The sequence below is a fragment of the Setaria italica genome, chromosome VII (assembly GCF_000263155.2).
Source record: "Setaria italica strain Yugu1 chromosome VII, Setaria_italica_v2.0, whole genome shotgun sequence".
Lineage (NCBI taxonomy): Eukaryota > Viridiplantae > Streptophyta > Magnoliopsida > Poales > Poaceae > Setaria > Setaria italica.
Genome location: NC_028456.1, coordinates 27,263,829 through 27,288,051, shown reverse-complemented (window position 1 = coordinate 27,288,051; position 24,223 = coordinate 27,263,829). Strand labels below are relative to the sequence as shown.

Genomic DNA, 24,223 nt, shown 5'->3' with positions numbered 1-24,223 from the left:
TATCTCCTGCCCCTAATTTGCCTCACCACCTCAGGCTTCAGTCACCACCCAATCCGTCGTCTTGCCGGAGCTCCCTAGCGAGCTCATCGGCATCAGCCCACCACACTAACAAGGCCGTGTATTGCTTGAAACTCGCTATGATCTATACGTATTCATCCATCCAAAAAAATTATTTATTCTGGACTTCAAAACTTGTAAAAAAAAGATCTTACGTGTTTGGTACGAAGTCATTTTTACCTGTTTGGTATGTGGATGTGCATACACTAGTCAATTAGTGTCAAATATGGTTAATAAATGGAGTCATAATATATCCTAGAATTTAGGATTGAGGAATAATATGTTTATCTTACGCCTGATGTTGAGGTAACATTATCTTTTTAAACACTAGTAAGAGCAACTCCAAGAGTATCCTAAAAAATTCTTCCCAAAAATTATGTATTGGGGATTCTCCCAAAAAAAATTTCCCCCAAAAACATATTAGTCCACAGCAGATCGCTAATAAATAGCCCCCAATATTTCAAACACAGGCCACGTCATCATATTGGGCCCATCGGAAAGGACGCGCGGGAATCAGGATTGGGGGAGGAACGCCAACGCTAAAATATACGCGGTGGCAGGATGTTTTTTAGCGTCGCTAAAAAATTAGGGAAGGTTTAGGTGAATTGTTGGAGTTCATTTTTTCTCTCTTTTTCCTAAAAAAGGTATTGGGGTAAGATCGAGTTGCTCTAACACTTTTATTTTTAGGAAGAAATCCGTTTTCCGCCATCCAACTATCACCTGATTTGGTTTTGACCATCAAATCGCAAAATCAGAAATCTTTGACCTTCCAACTATTAAAAACCATTCATATTTGGCCATCGAGCTATTTTAGCGGGCGGTTTTGCTGATGTGGCTGACACATAGCATTGGGTCCACTTGTCAGCATTATCTTCTTCCCATTCATCCCCTTATCTCTCTTCCCTCTCCTCTTCCCCTCTGTCGGCGTCTCTCCCTCTCCTCCCTCTACTGTACCTTCCCTCCCATCCCCTCTCCCGCAACCCGCGCCCGGCCAAGGGTGCGCGTGCCTGGGCGGGGTGCAGCGTGGCTTGCGGCAGTGCAGGCGCGTGGGGCCTCGAGGTGCAAGCCGTCGGAGCAGCACGGTGGCATGGCGCTGGGCAATGGCGAGGAGCCGCTTGAGCCCGGCCACCCTGCTCCCGCTCCCCTCCACCGACCTTGTCCCCAACCTCACCCTCCGCAGCCTCATCGCGACGTGCGGGTGGAGCTCCAGGTGGCGGCGGCTTGGGCGGATAGGGATATGTCGATTCCTGGCCGGTTGTTGGCCGGCGCTCGACACAGGTAGGTTAGGGTGGAACCGGTGGACAAGCTTCGGGGACGGGCGATTTGGAAATGATGGAGGGGCTGCGACGAGTTTGGCCGGCGCACGAGCTCGGAGCGGCAGCGGCAATGACGGGTGGCAAACTCGCGATTCCCGGCGGCAGGGCTGCTGGCCCTTGGCTTGAAGTGGTCGAGGAGCAAGCTTGGGAGGTGGAGGAGGTTCCGGCTGAGTTGAGCCTAGAAAAAGGAGGAGATGGCGGTGGATTTGAGTGGCAGACGTGAAGGCGCTTCGGGTCCTTGAGTCCGTGATGGGCTACGCTGAGGGCCGCACCGTGCTGTGCGAGGGCGTGAACGAGGCCGTCCCGGTGGCGGTAGGGAAGATGATGAATGCCAGGCGCGACGGTGGCCGTGGCTGCACAGCTCACGGGCGGGCGCTCTAGCGGTGGCGGCGGCCAGGAGAGAGGAGAGAGCAGGAAGGAAGGGAGAAAGAGGAAAAAAAATTGACATGTGGGATCCACTGCCATGTGTCAGTCACGTCAGCAAAACCACCATCAAAACCACCAAATAGCAAAATTCCACCATCAAAACCACCAAATAGCAAAATTAAACGGTTTTGACAGTGAATGGTCAAATATTTCTATTTTGGTGTTCAATGGTCGAAATTGTCGGCTAGGTATTCCTGGGTCCACCAGAAGACTTGTACGAACCTACTCAGGGGAACGTACCCGAAACCAACTTGGACATGAAAACTACTCTACAGGGCACGTAGGCTTCGTGAACCCACCAAAGACTAGTCGGGTTAAAAGGAAACTACTCTACCGAGTTAGAGTAGGACTCTATAACGTACTCGACTAGGACTCATACGCAATCCGCCCTGTAACCCTGCTCCCCCAACTATATAAGGGCAAGCAGGGACCCCGTCCAGACAACGAACAACAGAGAACAAGATCAATACAACTAACACACATGACGTAGGGTATTACGCGATCTAGCGGCCCGAACCTGTCTAAATCGCGTTCCTCGTGTCACCATCGACTACTTAATTCTCGACGACACCCACCACACAAAAGATCACCTAGGGTACTTCCTAGGTGGGTTGCCAGTCTAAAACACCGACAGAAACCGAAACTACTAAATAGCGAAATTAAATGGTTTTTGATGAATGATTAAATATTTCTGTTTTTGATGTTCAATGGTCGAAACCAAACCCTTGTTGGATGTTATTTTATCTTAACTTAAGGGTATGTTTGGGAGCACTCCACTCCAAGAAAAATTGCTCCACTCCATCAACTCTAAAAGTTTCGCAGCCAAACACGTCTAGCTCCAGCAACTCCGGCTCCAGGAAAAATGTGGAGTAGGAGGTAGATCCACGTTTTTTTGAGTACCTTAAGAGATGTTCCAAAAACCACCTTTTCAGACCTCCTCGTGGAGTTGGTGGGTATTTACCCACCATTGCCACTGGTTACACTAAGACACCGTTTCATTTCTATTTTTTCCTCGCTCCCGCCTCCCATGTGGCATGGCCGCGTCGCCACACCGCCCTACCCCCTGTGGGGCTGCGTCGCTTGGAGCTTCGGTTCCCCAGCCGCCGCCATGACCGCTCGACGCTCCGGTTCCCCAGCCGTCGTTGGCCGCCCGGAGCTCGGGCTCTCTTGCGCCGCTGCGGCCGCCCGGACCTCGGGTTATCCCGTGCGGCCACGGCCGCCCGGAGCTCCAGCTCTCCCCAACTGCCGTCGCGACTGCTCGGAGCTCGAGTTCCCCAACCGCCGTTGGCCGCCTGAACCTCGTCCTCTCTCGCGCCGCTGCGGCCGCCCGGAGCTCACGCACAGCCAAATCCGACCCTGCTGCCGCGAGCTAGGGGAGCAGGGCTTCCTCTTGCACGTCGGCAATCGTGTTCTGGATCCGGCGCCGTCCTCCTCTCTGTCGGCTTCCAGCCACGGCCACGGCAGGTCGCAAAGAAGGTCGAGCCGCGCAAGAGGGGTAGACAGAGCACGGCCGCCGTAGCACTTAGCTTCTTTGAATCTGAATCATGTCCGGAGAGGCTAATTGAGCTTGGATTGAAGCCCGTTGGGACACGATTCACTCCAAGCACGGCGCTGGCATCGGAGGGCAAGAGTTCAAGCGGGTTCACGGCCCTCAGACAGTCATCGCAGGTGGAGGCCGCATCTTACGGCAGATGAACGAGGGGTGCAGCGGCCGCGCGACGTGTGGATCTTGCAGCCGCCGGGACGCGTGAGGACGAGAAGAGCAACGCGGCACAGGAGAAGGACATGACCGGAGACGTAGGAGGAGCCAGGCCGGTGCGTGTGTAGCTGGAGCGAGGTCGTCGGAGCGTGCCGTGGGCAACATTTTGGGAGAAAAGAGAAGGGAGAGAGAGGAAGAGGAGCGGGAGAGAAAAGAAAAACACTGACATATGGGCACATTCGTAAAGGGTAGAATAGACTATTCACAATATATTCTTATGTTTCTAGAGCTGAAGCACTGCAATTAGCTAAACACATACAACAACTTCATATTTTTTTAAAAATTGATAGAATGAAGCTGCAAAAAGATGAAGTTGGTGAAGTAGAGCTGAACCCAGCTGCCGGGAGATAAACGAGTCAACCGATCCGGCGTGAATCGACCGCGCGACGCACCCGCTTCGTCCTCATCTCCACTCCATCTCTCCCGACTCCCGAGTCTCGACTCTCGACCCCGTCCTCCATGTCTGACGCGTACAAGAAAGCCAAAGCCGGCCGCCTCGTCTTCAAGGGCGGCGAGGCTGCCTCCCTCCACAAGCCGAAGAAGCACAAGAAGAAGAATAAGAAGCCCGCCTCCGATGCCCCCGCCGACGGTGATGTCGAGGCCGCGGCGGCCGCGGCCGCGGAGGGCGCCGAAGGCGGAGGCGGTAGCGGCGCCGGCGACGATTACACCATCGACGCGGCGAAGAGGATGAAGTACGAGGAGCTCTTCCCCGTAGAGGCCAAGAAGTTCGGGTACGACCCCGCCAACGCCGCCCGCGCCGCCGCCCGCAATCGCTCCGTCGAGGAGGCCCTTGACGACCGCGTGCGCAAGAAGGCCGACCGCTACTGCAAGTGAGGTGAGGCGTTGGGAGCTAAAGCTAGGGTTTTCGTTTCGTCAGAATGAGATAATCGATCCCTTAGTTGCATATCGTTTCGTCCGAATCTGATAATCGATCCCCAAGGTTGCTTTGTCTTAGTCGATCTAGTCGCCTTTTCAATTACATGTTGAGTGATTCGATTTGGGTTGCTTGGTGCTGCCATCCACTTGTGAATTTGCTCGGTGAGAGACTGGTATGTGTTCGTTTCCAGTCCATCTATGCAGTTCTACTTGCTTATTAATGTATATGCTGTAACCTTGATCAGTGGAAAACCTGTTGCGTGGAAAAAACAATCAAGAAATTCTGATGTTGATGCCTTGCTTGTATGCATAAAATGCTGTCCAACCAATGTTTGGGCATGGATTAGCTTCTCAAGGTTATTTGAACTTTTGAGTGCTGTTGAAATTTTGCAACAACATTACTAAGAGCCAAGTCACAAACTCATGATGGAGTGGATTAGGTCCTGTACATGGTAGTCCTGGAAATATAGATGGTAGGAAAAACCATGAGCTGTTCAGGTGATCCTGATGTAGGGATTTAGCAGTAAGTATATGGTTTAATTGTTATCTTTGCTGTTGATAGAATGATGGACACAAGAAGACGTGCCATCGACAGCCGAGGAGCTGTGCTTTCGGCAAGACTAGGGCCACCAGCGTTAGCCCTCCGTCATGGACTCCTGTTTTACTGGTGACCACAGAATGGCTGGACTCTTGCCAGTTGTCGTGGCTAGGGTTCAGAGAGAGATTAGGCCGAAGCCGCCAAACAGCAGGGGCAGCCCATTCCGTAATTGAAATGGGCTATGGAAAACTATGGGTGGTATACTGGTTTCAGTTTGGTCCACGACTATGGCCATGACCCTAGTGGGCCTTAGTTCAACTAAACCTGTCCATGGATCCAATACTATTAAATTTGGTTAATCTGGGTGGCCCCTTCTTGACTGAGCAGACCACATGTTTCCTGCATCATAGAGAACATAGGCACTGCATCGCGATTCACAGCATACATTGAAACCTCAATTATGCTTCTTACCTTTATTCATTCTGGGTGTTGTATATGTATCATGTGATTGGAGTGGTTGCCGCTCAATACCGGTGCCATATTTAAGTTTTGCCGTAGTGTTAATATTTGACTAATATTTTTTCTACTTCCTCACTGTGTAAATCCATTGTAGTAAACTCACTGTAAAGAACAGGTAGTTTTCTTTCACTGTATCCTCTGCTTCAAAATTGTTAAAAGGTTATATGGCTTCATCATATAGCTTTGTTAGCGCACAACGTCATATGTATGGAATAGTTTATTTCTCTTAACTGTTATTTTATGATGCAGCCTGATATCCATTTTCTACTTGACAGGTGGCTCATTCACTGTAGCTATTTGCACCAGTAATGGAGAGAGGCTCACTTGACTTAGCTCAGTGTATCAGAGATGGTATCTTTGGATAAGTCAGGCCTAGATGGTGTATTGTCATTTAGCTAGTCTCAGTACTGTTGAAGCATTTTCTTAAATGCATATGTACCAGTAAGCAGAAGGATGCTTGCATCTGTTCTGACATGATTTTATTCCACCCTCTTTCTTTCATGGATTGGCCATTTAGAGAATACCAGATGGTTCACACCAGTGTTATTGCATTTGTATTTGAAATACAGTTACAAGCCTGGAAAGTTTTCCTATGCAGTGCTGTCTTTTATCCTTTTGAATCGCTACTACTCAACCAGTAGCAGTAGCAAGTATATGATCTATATCTTCTAGTGGAGACATTGAGTGATGTTTACCTCTGTGTGGGTTTGTGATAGATTTCAACTGCATAAGAAGCAAGTGCTGTTGCCACATCCATCTATATGTTTGAAAATGTATGTTTGTGTTTCTTCTAGAGATCCATAGACAGACAAGTCACTGGAGGTTCATCTTATAGGCAAGCTATGGAATGAAATTAGGGGTACTTGTAGCAATCAGCTGGTATGTGAAAAGCATTTTGTTTTTTTAAAACATTTTGGAGTGGTATGTATACTTGTTGCTAATCTGATTAACAAAAATTGGAGGGATAACTATATGGATAATTCTTTGACATAATCCTAACAGATTATGTCGTTGTCTCTCCGCCATTTATCTTAAGAACAGTTTGGATTGTATTTCTGTATAATCGTAGTAGAGCTTACTTTCTCAGGTTTGACTTGACTGTTCTGCCTGTAGCTCCGTGTGTCGTGTTGTTTAATGAGTCTGTTATGTATGTGTGCTGCAATTGTGGTCCTTTGTGGCTTCCTATCCCTTTTCTGTTGTGGGTTTTGGCCCTTGTATCCTGATCACTGTCTGCTGGTTCCCGCAGACGGTTACTTGATCTTGTAATTTGATTTGAAGAATTGAAATCGTTCAGGTGGGCTATCTTAGCCCCTTGTTGACTCTTCCAAAAAGTATTCTTATGCAAGAGAAAAGGTTTGGAGTTCATTTTTGCAAGCTTTATGATAACTACTGAGCATGCTTATTTTTAACCTGGCTGTTAGTGTAGCTGAGTTTGCAATTTATACTTGGTACAAGTTGTCTGGTTAACAATCTCTTATGAGGTGGGCATGGATCCTCACTTAAGATTGAGCTGCATGTTAATTTATCGCATCTTTTTAGTTTACCACAATAATGTTTAAACAGTTAAACTGCGTGTTAATTTGGATACCTTTCCTGAGCAACTTATTCCATATTTACCTCCTTTTTTGGACTGTAGCTGGTCTAAATCAATTATCTCAGTTGAATGGATTTATCCTTTCACTGTAAATTTTCTTTGCATGTTGTATGCTGATTTTCTGGTGATTCGGTGATTGGCATTATTATTATCTTAAATGAATAAATATTATTATTTTGGTTCCATCAACTTATTCACACTTTCCATCCACCATGGTTGTGACTTCAGCACTTGTCTTGACTACTTTAGCCTGGTACTGTTGTAAGGATATTGATTAGCCCATTGAACGAGAAGTTTCTAAAACGGCAAAATAGCTTTTACTCTACTTTCTGCTCAGTATGAGTGATAGGTGTTGGTGAATTGTCCTATCTTGACTTATCTTGTTTCCTTTACTAAGTATCATTTTGTTCATTTATGACTGTATTATGTAGTTGTGCTTTTGGACTAAGAAAGCCATAAGAGGAGGATTACATTGTAGATGGATGCTCAAATCTCCAGGTATCTTTATTTTTTGGCTATTACCAGCACTGTCTTTTCTTAAGCATGTAGCGCCACAGCTATCATTCTGGTGTTTATATTTCTGCACATCGTTTATGCTTTTCTAAGCAGCCAGCAATGATACTTCACCCATATGATTGCTGTTTGAGCCCAGTAGAAATGGCTTGATTCTAGAGCATATAGATCTAAAAGAAAGTTTCCCTTATACTGTATGATATTTGCTGTTAGCATTGGTGATGGGACCGCCTTCTCCAGCAATTTGTATAGAATATAGAGGGAGTAACTAGTCTGTACTTTTTGTTGGTACGCATGCTTAGTGCTGGATATCCATTATCCACGCTTTGTCTCTCTCTGAAAGTTGGAGGACCCCTGTGTCCATCCATTGAGAGTGCTTTGTTGGTAGTTGTGATGGCTTCTAGCAGCATAGGTTCCCTGGACCATATTACCGCTAAAGCCTTGTTTGGATAAACCCATCCCCTCTCAATCCTTATGGATTAGAGTTGAAAATGAACTAAATTTCTACCCCGATCCCTACAATACGTACTGAAGAGTATTCCTATATATCCAAACAAGGACTAAGTTAGGATGACTTCTTTGGATCTCTTATCAAGGTCACTGAACCCTTGTTCCACATCTGAGTTGTCATTTCATCAAGTACCATTTAGTGCCACAGCTTCATTCTAGAGCATTCTAGAGCTGTAATGGGACGCACAGGCTTGCCACCCGCTATATAGTTGCTCTTTATAATATGTCATCTGTACCACATGATTCACGACTTCTGTAATGTCTAAGCTCATAGAGTTTAGACTTTAGACTCATGGTTGGGGGAGGTCGTGTGAAACATTAGAAGAGGAGCTGGAGTGAAAATTACTGAACCCTTATATTTTACTTCAGCTATATCGGTGAGGTAGCGATAACCTAGTGAAAGCTATTTTCTGCTACCATGCATGCTACATTTCTGTTTGTCATAATGTGACGCAAATTACAGCATTTTGTTGTCCTTCTGCAGCCGACCTGCTGGAGACATTGGTTTCTTTATTATTTATTCTTTTTTCTTCATCAATGTGTGTTCTGATTTTGGCTGCAGAGCTCCAGGTTACAAAGTTCTCCAATTGCAATGGCATGTTGACGCTAGAGGCTAGAAGTACTCGATTGCAGCCTTGAAATCTCCCTGGTGCACCAACACGACCACAATGGTAAGGTCCACCTGTGCAGGCCAGACCCTTGGCACTCACAAAAGATGCATGCAACCCCACAGACCTATGATGATACCATCCCTTTGCACCGACCCACTGAAGGTGCACTCTGCAGTCTTGTCCAAGAATATCCTGGACCAGAGTTTAAACGCCAGTGTCATCATTAAGTAATGATAATCATGCTACTGTATAATCTTTATATGATGGCATCCAACCTTTGGTTGAGGGAATAGGAGTCCAATTTGTCATAACTTGATCAATTTGTTATAATTTGATCTTAAGGCGATGTGACGCCCCGGTTCTACTCAGTCTCCCACTTGTGTAGGTAACTAGGACAGCTGGCGCGCTACGCCGCGCCTGTAAATGTAGCACGACTGTTCTGCGTGGATACGCTGCTGTCTGTCGTTGTAGTTTCAGAAATCCAGTATGCTGTAGAGATCTGAGCCATAAATTCATATAAGTCATAATCCTGCCAAAGAAACATACCAAAATATTGGTGGCACATTCCATAAATTCATATAAGTCATAACCCTGCCAGTAAAGTACAGTGCTAAAAGGAATCTTTAGACATTGCAGGCTAGTGTGCAAATAGCTGTGTTTGCTTCACAACCATAATATAAGTGTCTGACACATGAATATGAAATTCTAAACACAGCAATTGCATCTGCGTCCAAGTCATGGGTGACCAGTGTAAATTGTACCTTTCCTGCAAGCAATGAATCAAAGTAAATCCAGAGAATGTAAATTTGGCAAAACCGTCATCAAACAACTAAAAACAGTGACACGATCAAGTGGTCAGTTTCTGAGGCTCTGGTCCAAATGAGCTGCAAAATGTAAAATAGAGAAGAGAGAGCAAACTTTAACCAATTACACATATTTTGTAAGAGAATATGCTTCATTTAACAATTTGCATGAATAGACGCCACGGAATGTAGATTTGACAAAGAAAATGTACCTAATGACCAACAGATCTGAGCTGAGTAAGTGATGGCAAGTAAAACGGACCCTTACTAACCTGTTGATTGCAAATGTGAATTTTAGCACAACAATAAAAAGTGTCAATTTGGCTCTTCGAAAGCACATAAGAAGCACATTTTCGCAAATCATGCACTAATAAGAACACTTTCATTTCGTGACGGTATGTATTGCAAGGGCTAAGGTCAGATCCATCAAAAAGGTTGAGCAAGGAGTATACAATGTGGTAAGACCAGCATATCCAAAATTATGTGTACCTGAATTGGCCTTGGCTTTAGAATATACATGTTGTCGTTGTCAAGATTAGCGGGTCAAGACTTAGACTAGTAAATTTCTTTTACGCGCGTAAGGCTTCGGATGGTGGCGTGAGTGACACGGGGTTTAGACTGGTTCGGGCAAAGGACCGCCCTACGTCCAGTATCGGGAGCTGCTCGTGTTGCCCACGCGGGGTTCTGTAGCAGGGGTTACAGGAGTGCGAGAGAGGGAGCTGATCCTAGGTCTCTTGGGTATGCACTGATGCTCTAAGTGGGTGTGAGTGTGTTCTGTTGGCTTGAGCCCCCCTTGTCTCATGCCTCGGTTCTCCTTTTATAGCGCAAGGGAGCCACCGGGGTTACAGGTGAGACCGGGTGTCAGGGGAGTAAGAGAGACAAACAAAGCTAAGTAAAATACAACATAAGGAGAGGGACCAAGTTCCAGGGCCGCCGCCCCCTCGCTCCGGCCTCCGGCTCCTGTCAGCACGTCCGTCGGGAGAGGGCGGCTGCCTCCAGATCCTGTCGATGATCTCTCCGGTGGCCGTTGCTGCCAGGCATGATGATGATGTTCAGTCTTGGCGTCTGTGCCTGCCTGGGAGAATGGCCGATTCTGTTATCTTGCTGATCACCCGTGAGACGCGGATGTCGCGTCCCTGTCATCGGGAGCGCGGGGCACGAGAACGAGCGGAACGCCTTCCTGTGCCGGACGGCGCGGGCCATGACTACCCTGTGGCGAATCAGAGGGAGCCACGACCACTGCAGCTCGCACCGCACGGTCACGCATGGGTACTTGTGATGGGTCGCGTTGGGAGCGCCAGCTCCTTTCTGCATGCTAGGGCCGCAGCGCATTTATGGTGAGGTCGATAGGAGGGCCCACGAGATCCACGCCCTGATCCTCCAATTTGCGCCCGAGGCAGATATTTGTCTTGTGGGTTCGAACAAGTCTGACCCCCGCGTCCAGGGTCGGGCGAGGCGGAGTTTTGCGGCGGGGGTCGGGCGCTCCCGACCCCGGTCCCCTGGGTCGGGCGAGGCGGAGTTTGGTCTTCAAGGGGTCGGTAATGTCCGACCCCGGGACACCGGGTCGGGCGAGGCGGAGTGTGGCCTCTCCCTCCCGTATTGGGCCAACGGCAGTCTTGTTACCTTAAGTGGGCCTGGGCCTTTACGTTTTGTTGTTTCCATGGGCTTGGGAAGATCGTTAATATTTCCCCCCAACAGTAGCCTCCGAGCCTGTGGTGGAGCGGGGACGCTCCTCCAGAGGCTGCTGTGATCGCCAGTATGGGATCCTCGCGGTTGATCCGGGACAGGAGGTGTTGTTCGGATGGCTTGACCGAGGGGATCAATTAGGCGACGCATCCTGTGAGCTACTCGGCACGGGAGGACTTCTTGTCGTTCCCTTCCGTCTGCGAGCCTTAAGTTGAGACCACCCGCGTGGCCTTAGGTTGCGAGGCCAGCCCCGAGCCCCCGCGCGTTGCAGGGGACCGTTCGGAGGCTAGGTCGACTTTTGTTCGTTACCCCTCAAGCGTCCGTTCGCTAGGACGAAGGGGGTGAGCCGTGCCACGCTATCCTCGTCGGGCGAACCGTGGTGCTCGTTGAGCTACTAACGGGTTGATTCAAGTGGGATCCCGGTCCCCGTTCGGGGGGGGGGGGTCGGCTTGGGCCAAGCTGGTGGCGTACCCCAAGCTCCGGTCGGCCAATTCATATAGTTCCCGAGTCCGTTCGGTCGGATCTGGGGGCTCGTTGCCTTCCTTTGGGGAAAAACCATGAACTTTGATGCCGGTCCAGACTCGAATGTGAGATTGAGACGCCCTGGGTTGTCACGCGCCCGGGTGATGGTCGCTAGCGGACTCGTCTCTTCTCACCCCTCGCTCGGGGTTATCCTGAGGCGGCTGTCGAACCTGTGGCAGGCCAGCATTCAAACCTCTGGATCGTAATGGGCCGTAGGGGCGTTTTTCAGCCCCATATCCCTTTTTACCTTTTGATGGGCCTTGGGCCGAATCGTAGTGGAGGTCGTGTCTTGGGCCGAACGTGGAGGATGTCGCGTACGTGTCTTCCGGGAGACGAAGTGGTGGATGGCGCCGACCCGCGAATCGAGGGAGGAGGGGATGTTTCCGCTGCAGATCGTGCGCACGGTTTCCGAAAAGGGAGCGGGTGTGACGGGGGCGTACCTGGCGCTGCATTTATTACGATAAGGGCTCTGTTCTGCTCCCCTCGCGCCTTCCCTATAAAATGAGGACTTCGCCTCGCTGGTTCCGCCCGCTATCTGCCTTCAAGCCTTTTCATCTCCTCGCACGCCCTTAGCTCTTCTGCGCCCGCTTCGTCTTCCTCCACCCAGCGCCGCACCCTTTCTCCCCATCCCCCATCGAGTTCTTCTCCCTCCAGCGATGGGATCCTGGGCGCATTCCAACTTCGGCTCCTCGCGCGCCGACAGCCTCGTGAAGAAGGGCCTCCTCTGCGAGAGGACGGAGAGGGATGAGTGGAGGTTCCCTGAGATGGAGGAGGTGCCGAATCCGCCCGCCGGCCACGTCGTATCTTTCGCCCACTTCCACGAGAGGGGGTTCGCGACTCCGCCGAGCCTCTTCTTCCGCGGGCTCTTGCACTACTATGGGCTTGAGCTGCAGCACCTCAACCCCAACGGGATCCAGCACATCGCGGTGTTCGTCACGTTGTGCGAGGGGTTCCTGGGCATTGAGCCCAACTTCTCGTTGTGGAAGTACTTCTTCACGGTCAGCCTGTACCAGAAGGCCGAGAAGAGGGGAAACCAGTAGCGGTCGACCCCGGTGCCGATAGGGTGCGCCGGAATCCACCTCCGCCATACCCGCGCCAAGGAGTACATGGTGATGAAGACCGCGGCATCCCACAAGGGGTGGCACCAGAAGTGGTTCTATGTGAAGAACTACCCCAACTCTGCCCTGCCGGAGTTCACCGGCCGCGTCATTGAGGTGGCGCCGGAAGTGTGGTCGTACGGCCCGGTGGAGAAGGAGAAGAAGAGGATCACCGGCTTGCTGCAGGCCATCGAGCACCTGAAGGGGAGGGGACTGACCGGAGCCGGGGTCATCGGGGCGTACCACGCCCGGAGGGTGACGCCGCTGATGCTCCGGGTCCGCTCGCTTGCCGAGATGACCCCCGGTGCACCGACCGAGGGCTCCGTCCTTGCGACGGGTGCGCTCGCTGCCTTCGAGATCCGGCAGCGGGTCCGGGAGGCACTGGAGGACAAGGACGCCGACTACCCGGTGCCCGGCCACCCTCCGATGCGCCCAGACGAGAATTTCATCAATCTGGTAAGGACTCCGTGCGCCAACCTTCTTTTTTCGTGTTTCTTGGTCCGCCGCTCTGACGCGGGGCTTTTTTGCGTTTGCAGGGCATCATGACCCGGGTCGTGGACTCGCGCCCGCCGGTGCCGAAGGACGCCGAGCGGCGGCTGCAGAACCGTCTCCTTGCTGAGAAGCAAAAGCGTCGCAAGGACAAGGAGACGGCGAAGAAGAAGAAGAGGGCTGCCAAGGAGTTCCAGCGGTGGCGACGAGGACATGTCGTGTCGGACGACGACGACGACGATGAGGTGGAAGAGAGGAGGAAGAGGAGTTCACCCTGTCCCCCCGGTCTGGCGCGCTTGTTATCCGGGAACCGCGCTCCCAATCGGTCGCGGGGGATGAAGCGGGCAGGCCGCCTGCTCGGGACTTGGTCCCGCAAAGCTCCGGGGCCGCGCCCTGGGGGTCGGCGCGGAGCGCCCCCTGGGGGTCGACCGAGCCGACCCCCGTCCCTCCGCCTGCGGTCCAGGAGCAGAGGAGCGGCGGCAAGCGGCCGTTGCCGGATGCCCCGGGGTCGGCGTCCGGCTCGGAGGCGAAACGCCTGCGCCACCCTTGCGTTGGAGGAGTGTAAGTGAAGTTTCTTCGCGAGTCTCGTTTCTTTCCGGGCCTTGAGTTTGTTTTCGCTGATGTTGTTTGCTGTTTCGCAGCGCCACCCCTCGAGGCCTCGTCCCACAGCTGACGCCCAAGAAGGCGCTGCGGGTGTTGCGTCGGAGCGATGGACGGCAAACCTCGCTGCACAAAACTACAAGAGGGAAGGGAAGGGAAGGGAAGGGACGAGCTACCCGGCGTGGCGCGCGTCCGAGCGTGAGCGCTGCCGGCTGCCGGCCGGGGCACACGAGTACACTAGGCGCAAGTGCGGCCACCGGCCACCGCGTCCGCTCGAGGCCGCAAGCTATTGGCCCATCAGCGCTTGTCAGTTTCGAAGGGAAGTCACCGAATCCTCCTCCCTCCCTCCCTCGCCGGCCGAACGACGCGGAGAACGGCCGCGTTCACGGGTGGCTCGTGCGTGGTTGAGCCTGCTATGCTCGTTCGTGTCTAGCTGTCGTAGGCCCGTCGCACTCTATCCACAGTGGATTCCAAATTCTGGCTGGGTTGGGCTAAATGCTCTACCACACAACCCTGCTCTATGGAATGCCTAACAAATGTTCAGAGCACGCAGTTTTGTCTGTTTCCTCAGGAAAAGAATCACTTCTGATTCTGAAAAAAAAAAACTGCTGCAAGGGAATCACCGGCCTGTCTCATGCTTCAAGAAGCACTTGGAGTTGCTCCCAACCGTGAAGTTTTGTCTGTTTGCTCAGTAAAAGGAAACATGCACTTCCGAATCTGCAAATTCCTGCTGCAAGGACCAAGGAATCACCGGCCTGTCGAGCTTCATGATGCACTTGAGGCCTCAAATTGCCAAATTGGGTGTGAATATGAGAATATCGCGTTGCCACAGCCGTACTTCCCCATAGTCACTGTATACATGGTCAAGCGGACACATGATTTGTTCGTGCAGTTTTTTTTAAAGCCCTCAAAAGGTCTTGTTTAGTTGCCAAAGTTTGGAGGTGCCAAATTACTGTTTACACACTGTAGCACACTGTAGTGTTTCGTTTGTATTTGTGAATTATTGTCCAAACATTGACTGATTAGGCTCAAAAGATTCGTCTCGCAAAGTACAACAAAACTGTGCAATTAATTTTTAATTCCGTCTACATTTAGTACTCCATGCATGTACCGCAAGTTTGATGTGATGGAGAATTTTCTTTTTGCATAGTGTCAAAGTTGGAAGTTAAGGATAAAGTAAACAAGGGCAAAAGGTGTTCAAAGTCGACACGCGTCTGATCTGTCGATCCAACTCTTGTCTTCTCTACTGCTACCTAATCTAAACTGTAGCTCAAGATCTGAAAGCTGCTGCGCGATACAATAATCAAATCCCACGTGACGATACGCTGGATGAGCTTTCAGCTCACCATTACACGGCAACGTGATAATCGAGTGTTTATTTAAATACTCCCTCAGTTTCAAATTATAGATCGTTTTGATTTTTTAGATATGCACTTAGATATACCTATATCTACGAATCTTGAGGAATCAAAACAACAAACTTATAATTTGGAACAGAGAAAGTAGAGACATTGAATCAAACTAAACTAATGGACCCCGTGCGTCTCACTCGTCATCGTTTCCCTATGTTGTCCACGATCGCAAGCCTTTTACCTCACACACGAAAGAATGTCGAAACAAATACGAAACACAACCCTGGTCAATTATGAATTCTTTTTTTTTGTCGGTATGGTCAATTATGCATTCTGCTAAGGCATGGGCAGAGTCGAAGGATGCCAGTATCTTCGCGGGAAACTACCCAAGCGTCAGGTTAACCGCATGTAGCAAGTTCATGCACCGGCAGCCCATGCCCATATCAACGTCACCGAAAAAATTTCCCGAACGAAAGAAGAAAAAAATCATGAGAGAAAACATCAACGTCGCTTTCCCTGTCAGGTTGGCTTCACAGCAGTTTTTTTTTTTTTTGGCCAGGTTGGCTCCACAGCAGTTGGGCACGAGCGCATTACGAAACAAGCGTTAGCAGAAGGGGAGGAAAAGTTCGATCCGTCCGGGTCCGGATGCGGCGCTCCGTTCCGTCCTCTCTCCGCCGTATCGTGCTCGGCATGGACGGAAACTGACAGATTTGGCCGAGGAACATTAGTAGAGGGTTATTTTCTGGTAGATTTCCTCAATGGTGTCCTGGTTGCCAACCGCCGGCTGGGCAGCTTGCACTGGCGCGAACAAGTTGATGAAGTTGGCCGGAACCCAATAGCGTGGGGAAGCCACAAAAACTCGAAGCCGGGCACTCGCGGCCATGGCGAGCATAGCTGAAGAAGCTCACCATGCCGCCGTGCCGGCGAGAGCAAGGCCACCTCTCATCGCCACTACAGAGTGTGGCCACAGCCCACAGGGACACGCCCGTGCGCCGACACCCTCGCCGCCCGTGCGCCGCACATGGCACGCCATACTGTGATGGCCTGAACCTGATTGAGTGATTGATTGCTGCACAGTGAACAGGCCGTGAACCATGTCCACGGCGTTGCCCAAGGAAAAGTCCGCGGCGTGTCCCGCTCCGATGCCCGATCCCACACCCACCTCGGCTAGTAGCTGTCTCCGGCCCTGCTGCGCCTCCACCACTACAAAGCGAGAGAGCGCACGGCGTGAGCTCCCCCAATTCCCCATTTCCCCGGACGCCAGCAGGCCACGCCACCACGCTCCAACCGCTCCGGCCGATTGTTGCCGCTCGATCCGCCTGCTCCAGCGGGTGGCCATGGGGTTCGACAAGGAGGCGAGCTCCTCGTCCTCGCGGCTCGACGCGGCGGCGCCGCTGCTCCCGCAGCACGGCGGGCTGCACGGCGGCGGCGCGGGCGGGAAGCTGTCGTCGCAGCCCAAGACGTTCGCCAACGTCTTCATCGCGGTGGTCGGCTCGGGCGTGCTGGGCCTCCCCTACACCTTCTCCCGCACGGGCTGGGCGGCGGGGACGCTGCTCCTCCTCGCCGTCGCCGCGCTCACCTTCCACTGCATGATGCTGCTCGTCGCCGCGCGCCGACGGATCGCCGACGAGCACCCCAAGATCGCCTCCTTCGGGGACCTGGGCCACGCCATCTACGGCGCGGCCGGGCGCCACGCCGTCGACGCCATGCTCGTGCTCAGCCAGGCCAGCTTCTGCGTCGGCTACCTCATCTTCATCTCCAACACCATGGCGCACCTCTACCCAATCGGGGCCGAGTCCCCGGCGTCCCCGCTCCTTACCGCCAGGCGCTCTTCATCTGGGCCATGCTGCCGTTCCAGCTCGGCCTCAACTCCATCAAGACGCTCACGCTCCTCGCGCCGCTCAGCATCTTCGCCGACGTCGTTGACCTCGGCGCCATGGGCGTCGTCCTGGGCCAGGACGCCTCCATCTGGCTCGCCAACAAGCCCCCCGTGTTCGCCTTCGCCGGGCCGGCCGAGCTCCTCTACGGGCTCGGCGTCGCCGTCTACGCCTTCGAGGGAATCGGAATGGTCCTGCCGCTGGAGGCGGAGGCCGCGGACAAGCGCAAGTTCGGCGCCACGCTCGCGCTGTCCATGGTATTCATCGCCGTCATGTACGGGCTGTTCGGCGCCATGGGCTACCTCGCGTTCGGCGCCGCCACACGGGACATCATCACCACGAACCTCGGCACGGGATGGCTCTCCGTCCTGGTGCAGCTCGGCCTCTGCATCAACCTCTTCTTCACCTTCCCCGTGATGATGAACCCGGTGTACGAGGTCGCCGAGCGCCTGCTCTGCGGCAAGCGCTACGCTTGGTGGCTGCGCTGGATCCTCGTCGTGGTCGTCGGGCTCCTGGCGATGCTCGTGCCTAACTTCGCTGACTTCCTCTCGCTCGTCGGGAGCAGCGTCTGCGTCGTGCTCGGCTTCGTGCTGCCCGCCGCGTTCCACCTCAAGGTGTTCGGCGGCGACATCGGGTGCGCCGCGCTCGTGGCCGACGTGGTCGTCATCGTCATCGGGATTGCGCTTGCGGTGTCCGGGACATGGACGTCGCTCGTTCAAATCTTCAGTTCTTCTTCCAACGTGTAAGCATCGACAGTTTTCTCACTTTGCTACTGCATTGGGAACGCTCAATTGTACATTGGTTCGAGTAGATTGATACCCAATTCAGCCGCGATGTTGATTTGGGCATGCTTGCATTGCTTGAAAATACGCAAGGGCATAGACAATTGAAATCTATAAGCTTTAGTTCAGATACAGGTTCCAATTGTAACTTGTTGCAAATCCACCGGTGTGTCCTATATGATGTTGTAAGAGAACGAAAGAGGAATCGAATGGGAATGCCTGTAAAAATGCACGATTATGTTCCAGGAACTATGTTATGTAAGATTTATTTTAAGGTGTTTGTAGTACTCCTTCCGTTCCAAATTGTAGGTTATTTTATCTTTTTTTATGTTCATAGATATTATTATGCATCTAGACATACACTAAGTGCATAGTAAAAACTATGCATCTAGAAAAGGTAATTGTGCGTGGTTTTGGTTTCTTGGCCGTAATTTTGAATGATTCGTAGAGGACTAGAGGTTGACAAGTGAGAGTGGTGTAACAATGCTGGCCTGGGCTTATGTTTAACGGAAATGTTGTCGTGCACTTCAAAGAAGGAAAACTTGAAGAATTTGGCCACGTCAAAAGAAGAGCTTTTTTAAGAAAGAAGAACTCGCTGGGTCAAACGAATCGACAACTTCACTGCAGAAGGAAAAACAAGCGGCTCTTATCCTTCCCTTCGTTGCCATCAGCTGACAAAACAGAAAACTGCTTCGTTTTTCATCAAGTTTTCATGGCTGCTCTGTCTCTGAGCTGCTCTTCCTCCGTGTTTCTCCAAGACAACCGGAGAGCAGATTCCAGGCTACTCCTACCCTGGGGGCTTGGGCCTGGGCTACATCTTTCCCGGGCAAGAGGAGAGTGACATGTTTGGACATCATGAGATGTCCATCCAATGGAGCGAGTTGCCGAGTTCCGTAGCCACCCGGACGGCTGTTTCTCTCATGGAGCTCGTTGGCCGAGTTCCGTAGCCACCCGTGACGAGGATGTATGGCCAGTTCTTTTGCTCTGAGCTTTCTCTCGATGGGTTTATCCATCTTCGAATTGATGCCAACCGTAATTATTCAAAAAAAAAATTGATGCCAACCTGTTGTCGGTTATAACTTGGTTCAGAATCCAGATTCTTCGATAGATTGTCCTGATTCCATGGATTTGCATCTGTCTTCAATCTTCAGCTTGCAAAGATATTATGAGAAGAGTTCAGAACAGAGCGGGCATGTTCGCTTCAGCTTATAAGCCAGCTGAAAAGTCGAAACGGCTGATTTATTGTGAGAGAAAAATACTGTTTGGTGGCTGATAAGCCGGTTGAATAAGCTGAAGCGAACAGGCCCGCTAGCATCGTTACCGTTACGCGTCGTACTGAGGAGTGGGGACGGACTCCTGAGTCCAGACTACAGATTTAGTCCAGACTACGGATTTAGTACATGTCACATCGAATGTTTGATGCTAATTAGGAGTATTAAATATAGACTAATTATAAAACTAAATGTACAGATGGAGTCTAATTCACGTGACGAATCTATTAAACCTAATTAGTCCATGATTTGACAATGTGGTGCTACAGTAATAATTTGCTAATGATGGGTTAATTAGGCTTAATAGATTCGTCTCGCGAATTAGCACAGGGTTCTGCAATTAGTTTTATAATTAGTTCATATTTAGTCCTCCTAATTAGCATCCGAACATCCGATGCGACACTGCTAAAGTTTAGCATCTAGTATCCAAACACCCCCTAAGACTAAGGGGGTGTTACACCCCACTAAAATTTAGCACCTGTCACATCGGATGTTTGATGCTAATTAGGAGTATTAAATATAGATTAATTACAAAACTAATTGTACAGATGGAGTCTAATTCGTGAGACGAATCTATTAAATCTAATTAGTCCCTGATTTGACAATATTTCGATTTTTAACGTTCCACGCCGGCCAGATTGGCGGGCCTATTTTGCACCGCTAGAGCCTGGCCCGTGACACCGTACAGGCTACCGAACAGGCCTACGGCTACCAAACGGCACCTACGAGTCTCCCCAAACGGATGGATACCTCTCCAAAGTGGGAGATGATGGATCGGGTCGTGCAAATTTGACAATCGGTGATTCATGGGCCAAATCTTCCATACAAATCTGCTCACGAAAGCCCACGTATCCGTCAAACGCATGTTTTACTGGCGCTCGCGGCTTCGGCCACGGCTGCCGCCGGCTGGCTACGGGCACCCTGGCTTGGCTCCTGGGCCAGAACCAGAATTCCATCCGAAGGGAACCCGCCTCTGGTGATACCTCCGCTAGCGCTGCCTGTGCCTCGTCAACCAACCACCCAACCCGGACAAATCCTACGAGGCCGCTCTCCCGCGTGGCTGGGGGCCTGGGGCCGCCGGCCCGCCGCTTCCGGCATCGCCGCGGAGCTTCTCGCGGTCCCGGCTGGCTGCTCGTGGCAAACGAGGTGAAGAAGTTGGAAGTGAAGACAGCCAGCCCTACGGGACCATGCGGTGTTTCTTAGGCAAAACCACTCTGCTTCTTTACCTGGCAACAGACCCCACGAACTGAGTACTCGAGGACACCTCTGCTGACAGGAGATACCAACATTTTGGAGTCTCAAAAGCATGGCTGGAGCGGTGCCAAGATTTATAGCCTGGATAATGGAACGATTGAGGATGCTTTCCCCAGTTGCTGGTGTGATTATGAAGGCATCCCTTTGTTGATCAAGGGCCAAAAATGAGATCTTTTGGCCAGTTACCCATGCTCTTTTTAGTTTTTTTTTCTTTCATTATGCTACTTCATGTCCCTTGCTAGCTTTTCTCAAGGCCAAAGATGAGATATTTTCTTAAAGAGTTCCAGGGCTCAACCCGTGTCCAATTGCATTGCACTCGGGCAAGATCCAAAGATGAGATCTTTCGAGTGAACCTCATTTGGAATCGATCAGCACGGTGCTCGTGGACTTCAAGTCCAGGCGTTAATTCAAATTGAAGTTCAGTTTTTTTAACCCACAGATTATGTCTCTTTCTTCTCCCTCGTTTGAGCATCTAGTGAAAACAATCCAAAACCACCATAAGATTGCCATGTGATCTGACTATGAGCGTGCATGCCAGGTCTGCCAGATCAACCCTGAACGATTAAGTAGCCAACAGAGCCCATTGGAAAATGGCAGATGTGCACAAGATCCATTGCTAGATGGAAGTAAGAGGATAGAAGAAGTTTGAAGCTTAGTCTTTTTAGTTTTCTTTCTTAGTTGCTTGCTTTCTTATTTTTCTTTATTCCTCGTGTTGAGGTATGAAATTTAAGTACTAGTGTATATCCTATCTTAAACGTTTAAGATCGGATAATTAACTAAAAAAATAGCCAACAGAGCAGATATCGTGCGGCACAAGCTCAACCCTCGTCCTTGCGTAATCCAATGGAGACCACGGCAATCCAGTAGACCATGACCACCAGTACAGTCATCTATCCGGTTCCCTCATATCCAAGATGCAGGCTACCCACGTGGAGGAGAGATGCGGAGGATTAGATCTGAAACGTGCTGGGACTGACGACTGACTGACCGACCGACCGACCATCCGTGGCCGGTGACGTATCCGTCCCACAAGCCACAGCGCGACAGCGACCCATCCGACTGTTTTTTTCTTGAGTTTTTAGTCTCAAAGTGTGGTTTTGTAGGTAGAGATTATATATTGCATATGTGATGAAAAACATCTTATCACCAGAAGTATTTATACGGGCCATAGTCGGTCCAATAAAAATTTAGTTGCCCTATGTACTACTAATTAGCACGGGACCAGTGCATATGAATAGTGCGGGTTGACAACAGCATGCATCTCCTCACCTGCATGCAAACGCATGCAGGTCGTTTTTTTCTTTCCACATTCATTTGTTTTGATTTTTTTTATTTCTGGACCTTTTTTATATATTCAATTTTAATTCGTATATACTTTGTTCTTTATATCTTAGTTATTTCATCTTCTATTTTTCTTTTTATTTCTTTTTCATTAATTCCTTCTAATTCTCTCGCATATCTTTATATCCTTGACTAAGGCTAAGTTCTTGATAAGGTTGAGTTGGCCTTTTCTTTTTTTCTTTCTTTGTGTTTGTTCATTTTTCTATTTCTTTTTGTTTAATGTTTTCCCTTTTAATTATTTTTCTAGATATATATTATTTTCCTTTTCCCTTTCTTTTTGATTATTCTAATTCTTATGTATATATTATTTCTTGTTTATTTCATAATTCATATCATCAATTTTTGTATTTATATTAATAAACACATGACCGACTTTTCCCATGATGAAATTATTTTGAAGAGAAATTTAATGTTAAACTATAATTTTATTTTCTTTTCTTCTCCTTTGTTTTCTTGTGGTGCCTTTTTTCTATTTATTATATATTATTTCTTTATGTTTTGTTTCATTTGGTATTATAGTTTTATTTTATTTTTTTCTTTTTAGTTCTTGTTTCATGCATGTTTCTTCCATTATTTTTCTATTTTAATGGATGAAATAATGTTATATGTTAGTATTATTTATTTCATGTGTATAAGTTTTTATTCAGTGAGTTCATATAATTTGTTCTAGGTGTATAAATACTCGTTTCATGGGTTCTGCAATTTGTTCGAGGTATATAGATCTTTTGTTCTATGAGTACATATAATATGTTAGGTGTGTACAACTATTTTGTTGCGTGAGTTCGCATAATTTGTTTCAAGTGTTGATAGTTTTGGTCTTTGAGTACATACAATTTGTTTGATGCGTATATATGTTTTGTTCCTTAAATTTGTATAATTTGTTCAAATGTACATATCTCAAATTTTTTTAAAATGATTAAAAAATAGTGATAAATAAAATTCATTCAAATATAGTCAAGTGGGTCTTGTTTTGAAAGTTTTATTTTCAAAAATCCAATGGTGCAATCGGAATTTAATTTGGATGTTTCGATTGAGATTTATAGCTTTTTAGTGTGAAACCTTTCTTTGCATATGGGATGACATCATCAATCACATGCAGGCAATTCTCTCTTCGTGAGCTGACACTGTTGCACGTGTATAGCAGCTTTTTAATCAAATGTTCGTGATGCTCAATCTTTTTTTCGTATTATACCATTTTTTGCTCGTCATGTTTAATTTTTTGTTCCGCAGAAAATAATTATTTATTCATGATGTTCAAGTATTTGTTCGCAGTAGTCATAACTAATTAATCCTTATCTAAAAAATATTTTTTAAAAATATTCTCTAAACATAGTTAAGTGGGATCTTGTTATAAAAAATTGAATGATGCAATCGAAATTTAATTTGGTTAATTGGTTTAAGATTTATAGCTTTTTAATTCCGAATTTGAATGCTCGTGGGTTGATGTCATCAAATCTATCCTCCTTGCATGGATGCAGATTTTACAGAAGCAACTAAGATGCGGAAACAATCTAGCCAATAATTACTAGGCTGAAAAAGTGACCCACGGAGGACGCGCTAATTAGAAGGTAACAAACATAGATTTGTCACATCTGCCGCGCCCGATTTTGTACTATACAGATTGCAAATATTGATTTAGTCTCAAGCACACTATGAAAACATGGTTTGGTCTCCAACACATGTCACCGAATAAATTAATCCTTTTTGGCTGAGAAGGGTAAAAAGACCATTTTGCCTCGGCCCACCTGTCATCTTCTCCCTCTCCCCTTCCATCCTCTCCTTTCTCTCCCGCCGGCGCTACTCAGCTCTCGCCGGCATTGCTCCACACCGACCACCGCCGGCGTGCCGTTGCCGGCTATAAGCCGCCGCCAGACGCCACGAGCCGTGCTTCCCGAGCTCCCCGCCGCTGGCCACTGCAGCAGCAGGTTCTCTTGCTCGCCACGCTCTTCGGACACAGAACGGAGTAGAAGGAAATGGACGGTGGCAGCAAGAAGCAGAACTGCCGGTTCTCTCCAAGTTTGCCGTGGCTGTCTTCGCCATCGCCGATGCGCAAGACCCGTGCCGTCAGCGCCTTGGACTGGGAGCCACCGGCGTTGGCGTCTCGAGGTTCGCGGCGTGCATCAGCAACCGCTCGTGCAGCCTAACCTGGCCTAGGAAGGCACCTCTGCGGAGGCCGGCGACGGGAGCGTGAGCGCTACGGTCACGTACCCACGTGAAGGAGCTCCAGCGGGAGCGGAGCAGCAGCACATGACATGAACGAGGATGGCGACGGGAAAAAGAGAGGCCGACGGAGAAGAAAACATGAAGAGAGAGGTGAGGAAGAAGATGACATATGGGCTCTGTGCGGAGGGCAAAATAGTCCTTTTATTAGTCATTTTTCTCTGAAATAATTACTTTATTCACTGCAGTGTGTTGGAGATCAAATCATGC

The 24,223-nt window shown here is 49.4% G+C and overlaps 2 protein-coding genes across 2 annotated transcripts; both read left to right on the top strand.

Moving 5' to 3' along the window:
• Positions 1-3,912: 3,912 nt before the first annotated feature.
• LOC101762640 lies at positions 3,913-6,179 on the top strand. Its single transcript, XM_004976453.4, has 2 exons — positions 3,913-4,393; positions 5,767-6,179. Exon 1 carries the CDS (start codon positions 4,018-4,020, stop codon positions 4,390-4,392), a length of 375 nt encoding a protein of 124 aa, XP_004976510.1. The 5' UTR covers positions 3,913-4,017; the 3' UTR covers position 4,393; positions 5,767-6,179.
• Positions 6,180-16,172: 9,993 nt separating this feature from the next.
• On the top strand, positions 16,173-18,214 carry LOC101762241 (amino acid transporter AVT3B-like). Its single transcript, XM_012847884.3, is given in 2 exon segments — positions 16,173-17,089; positions 17,092-18,214. Coding segments are annotated over 2 exon segments (1,527 nt in total). The 5' UTR covers positions 16,173-16,362; the 3' UTR covers positions 17,892-18,214.
• The last annotated feature ends 6,009 nt before the right edge of the window (positions 18,215-24,223 follow it).

Coding starts and splice junctions, on each gene's coding strand:
- LOC101762640 (XM_004976453.4), top strand. CDS start 4,018: ATGTCTGACGCGTACAAGAAAGCCAAAGCCGGCCGCCTCGTCTTCAAG.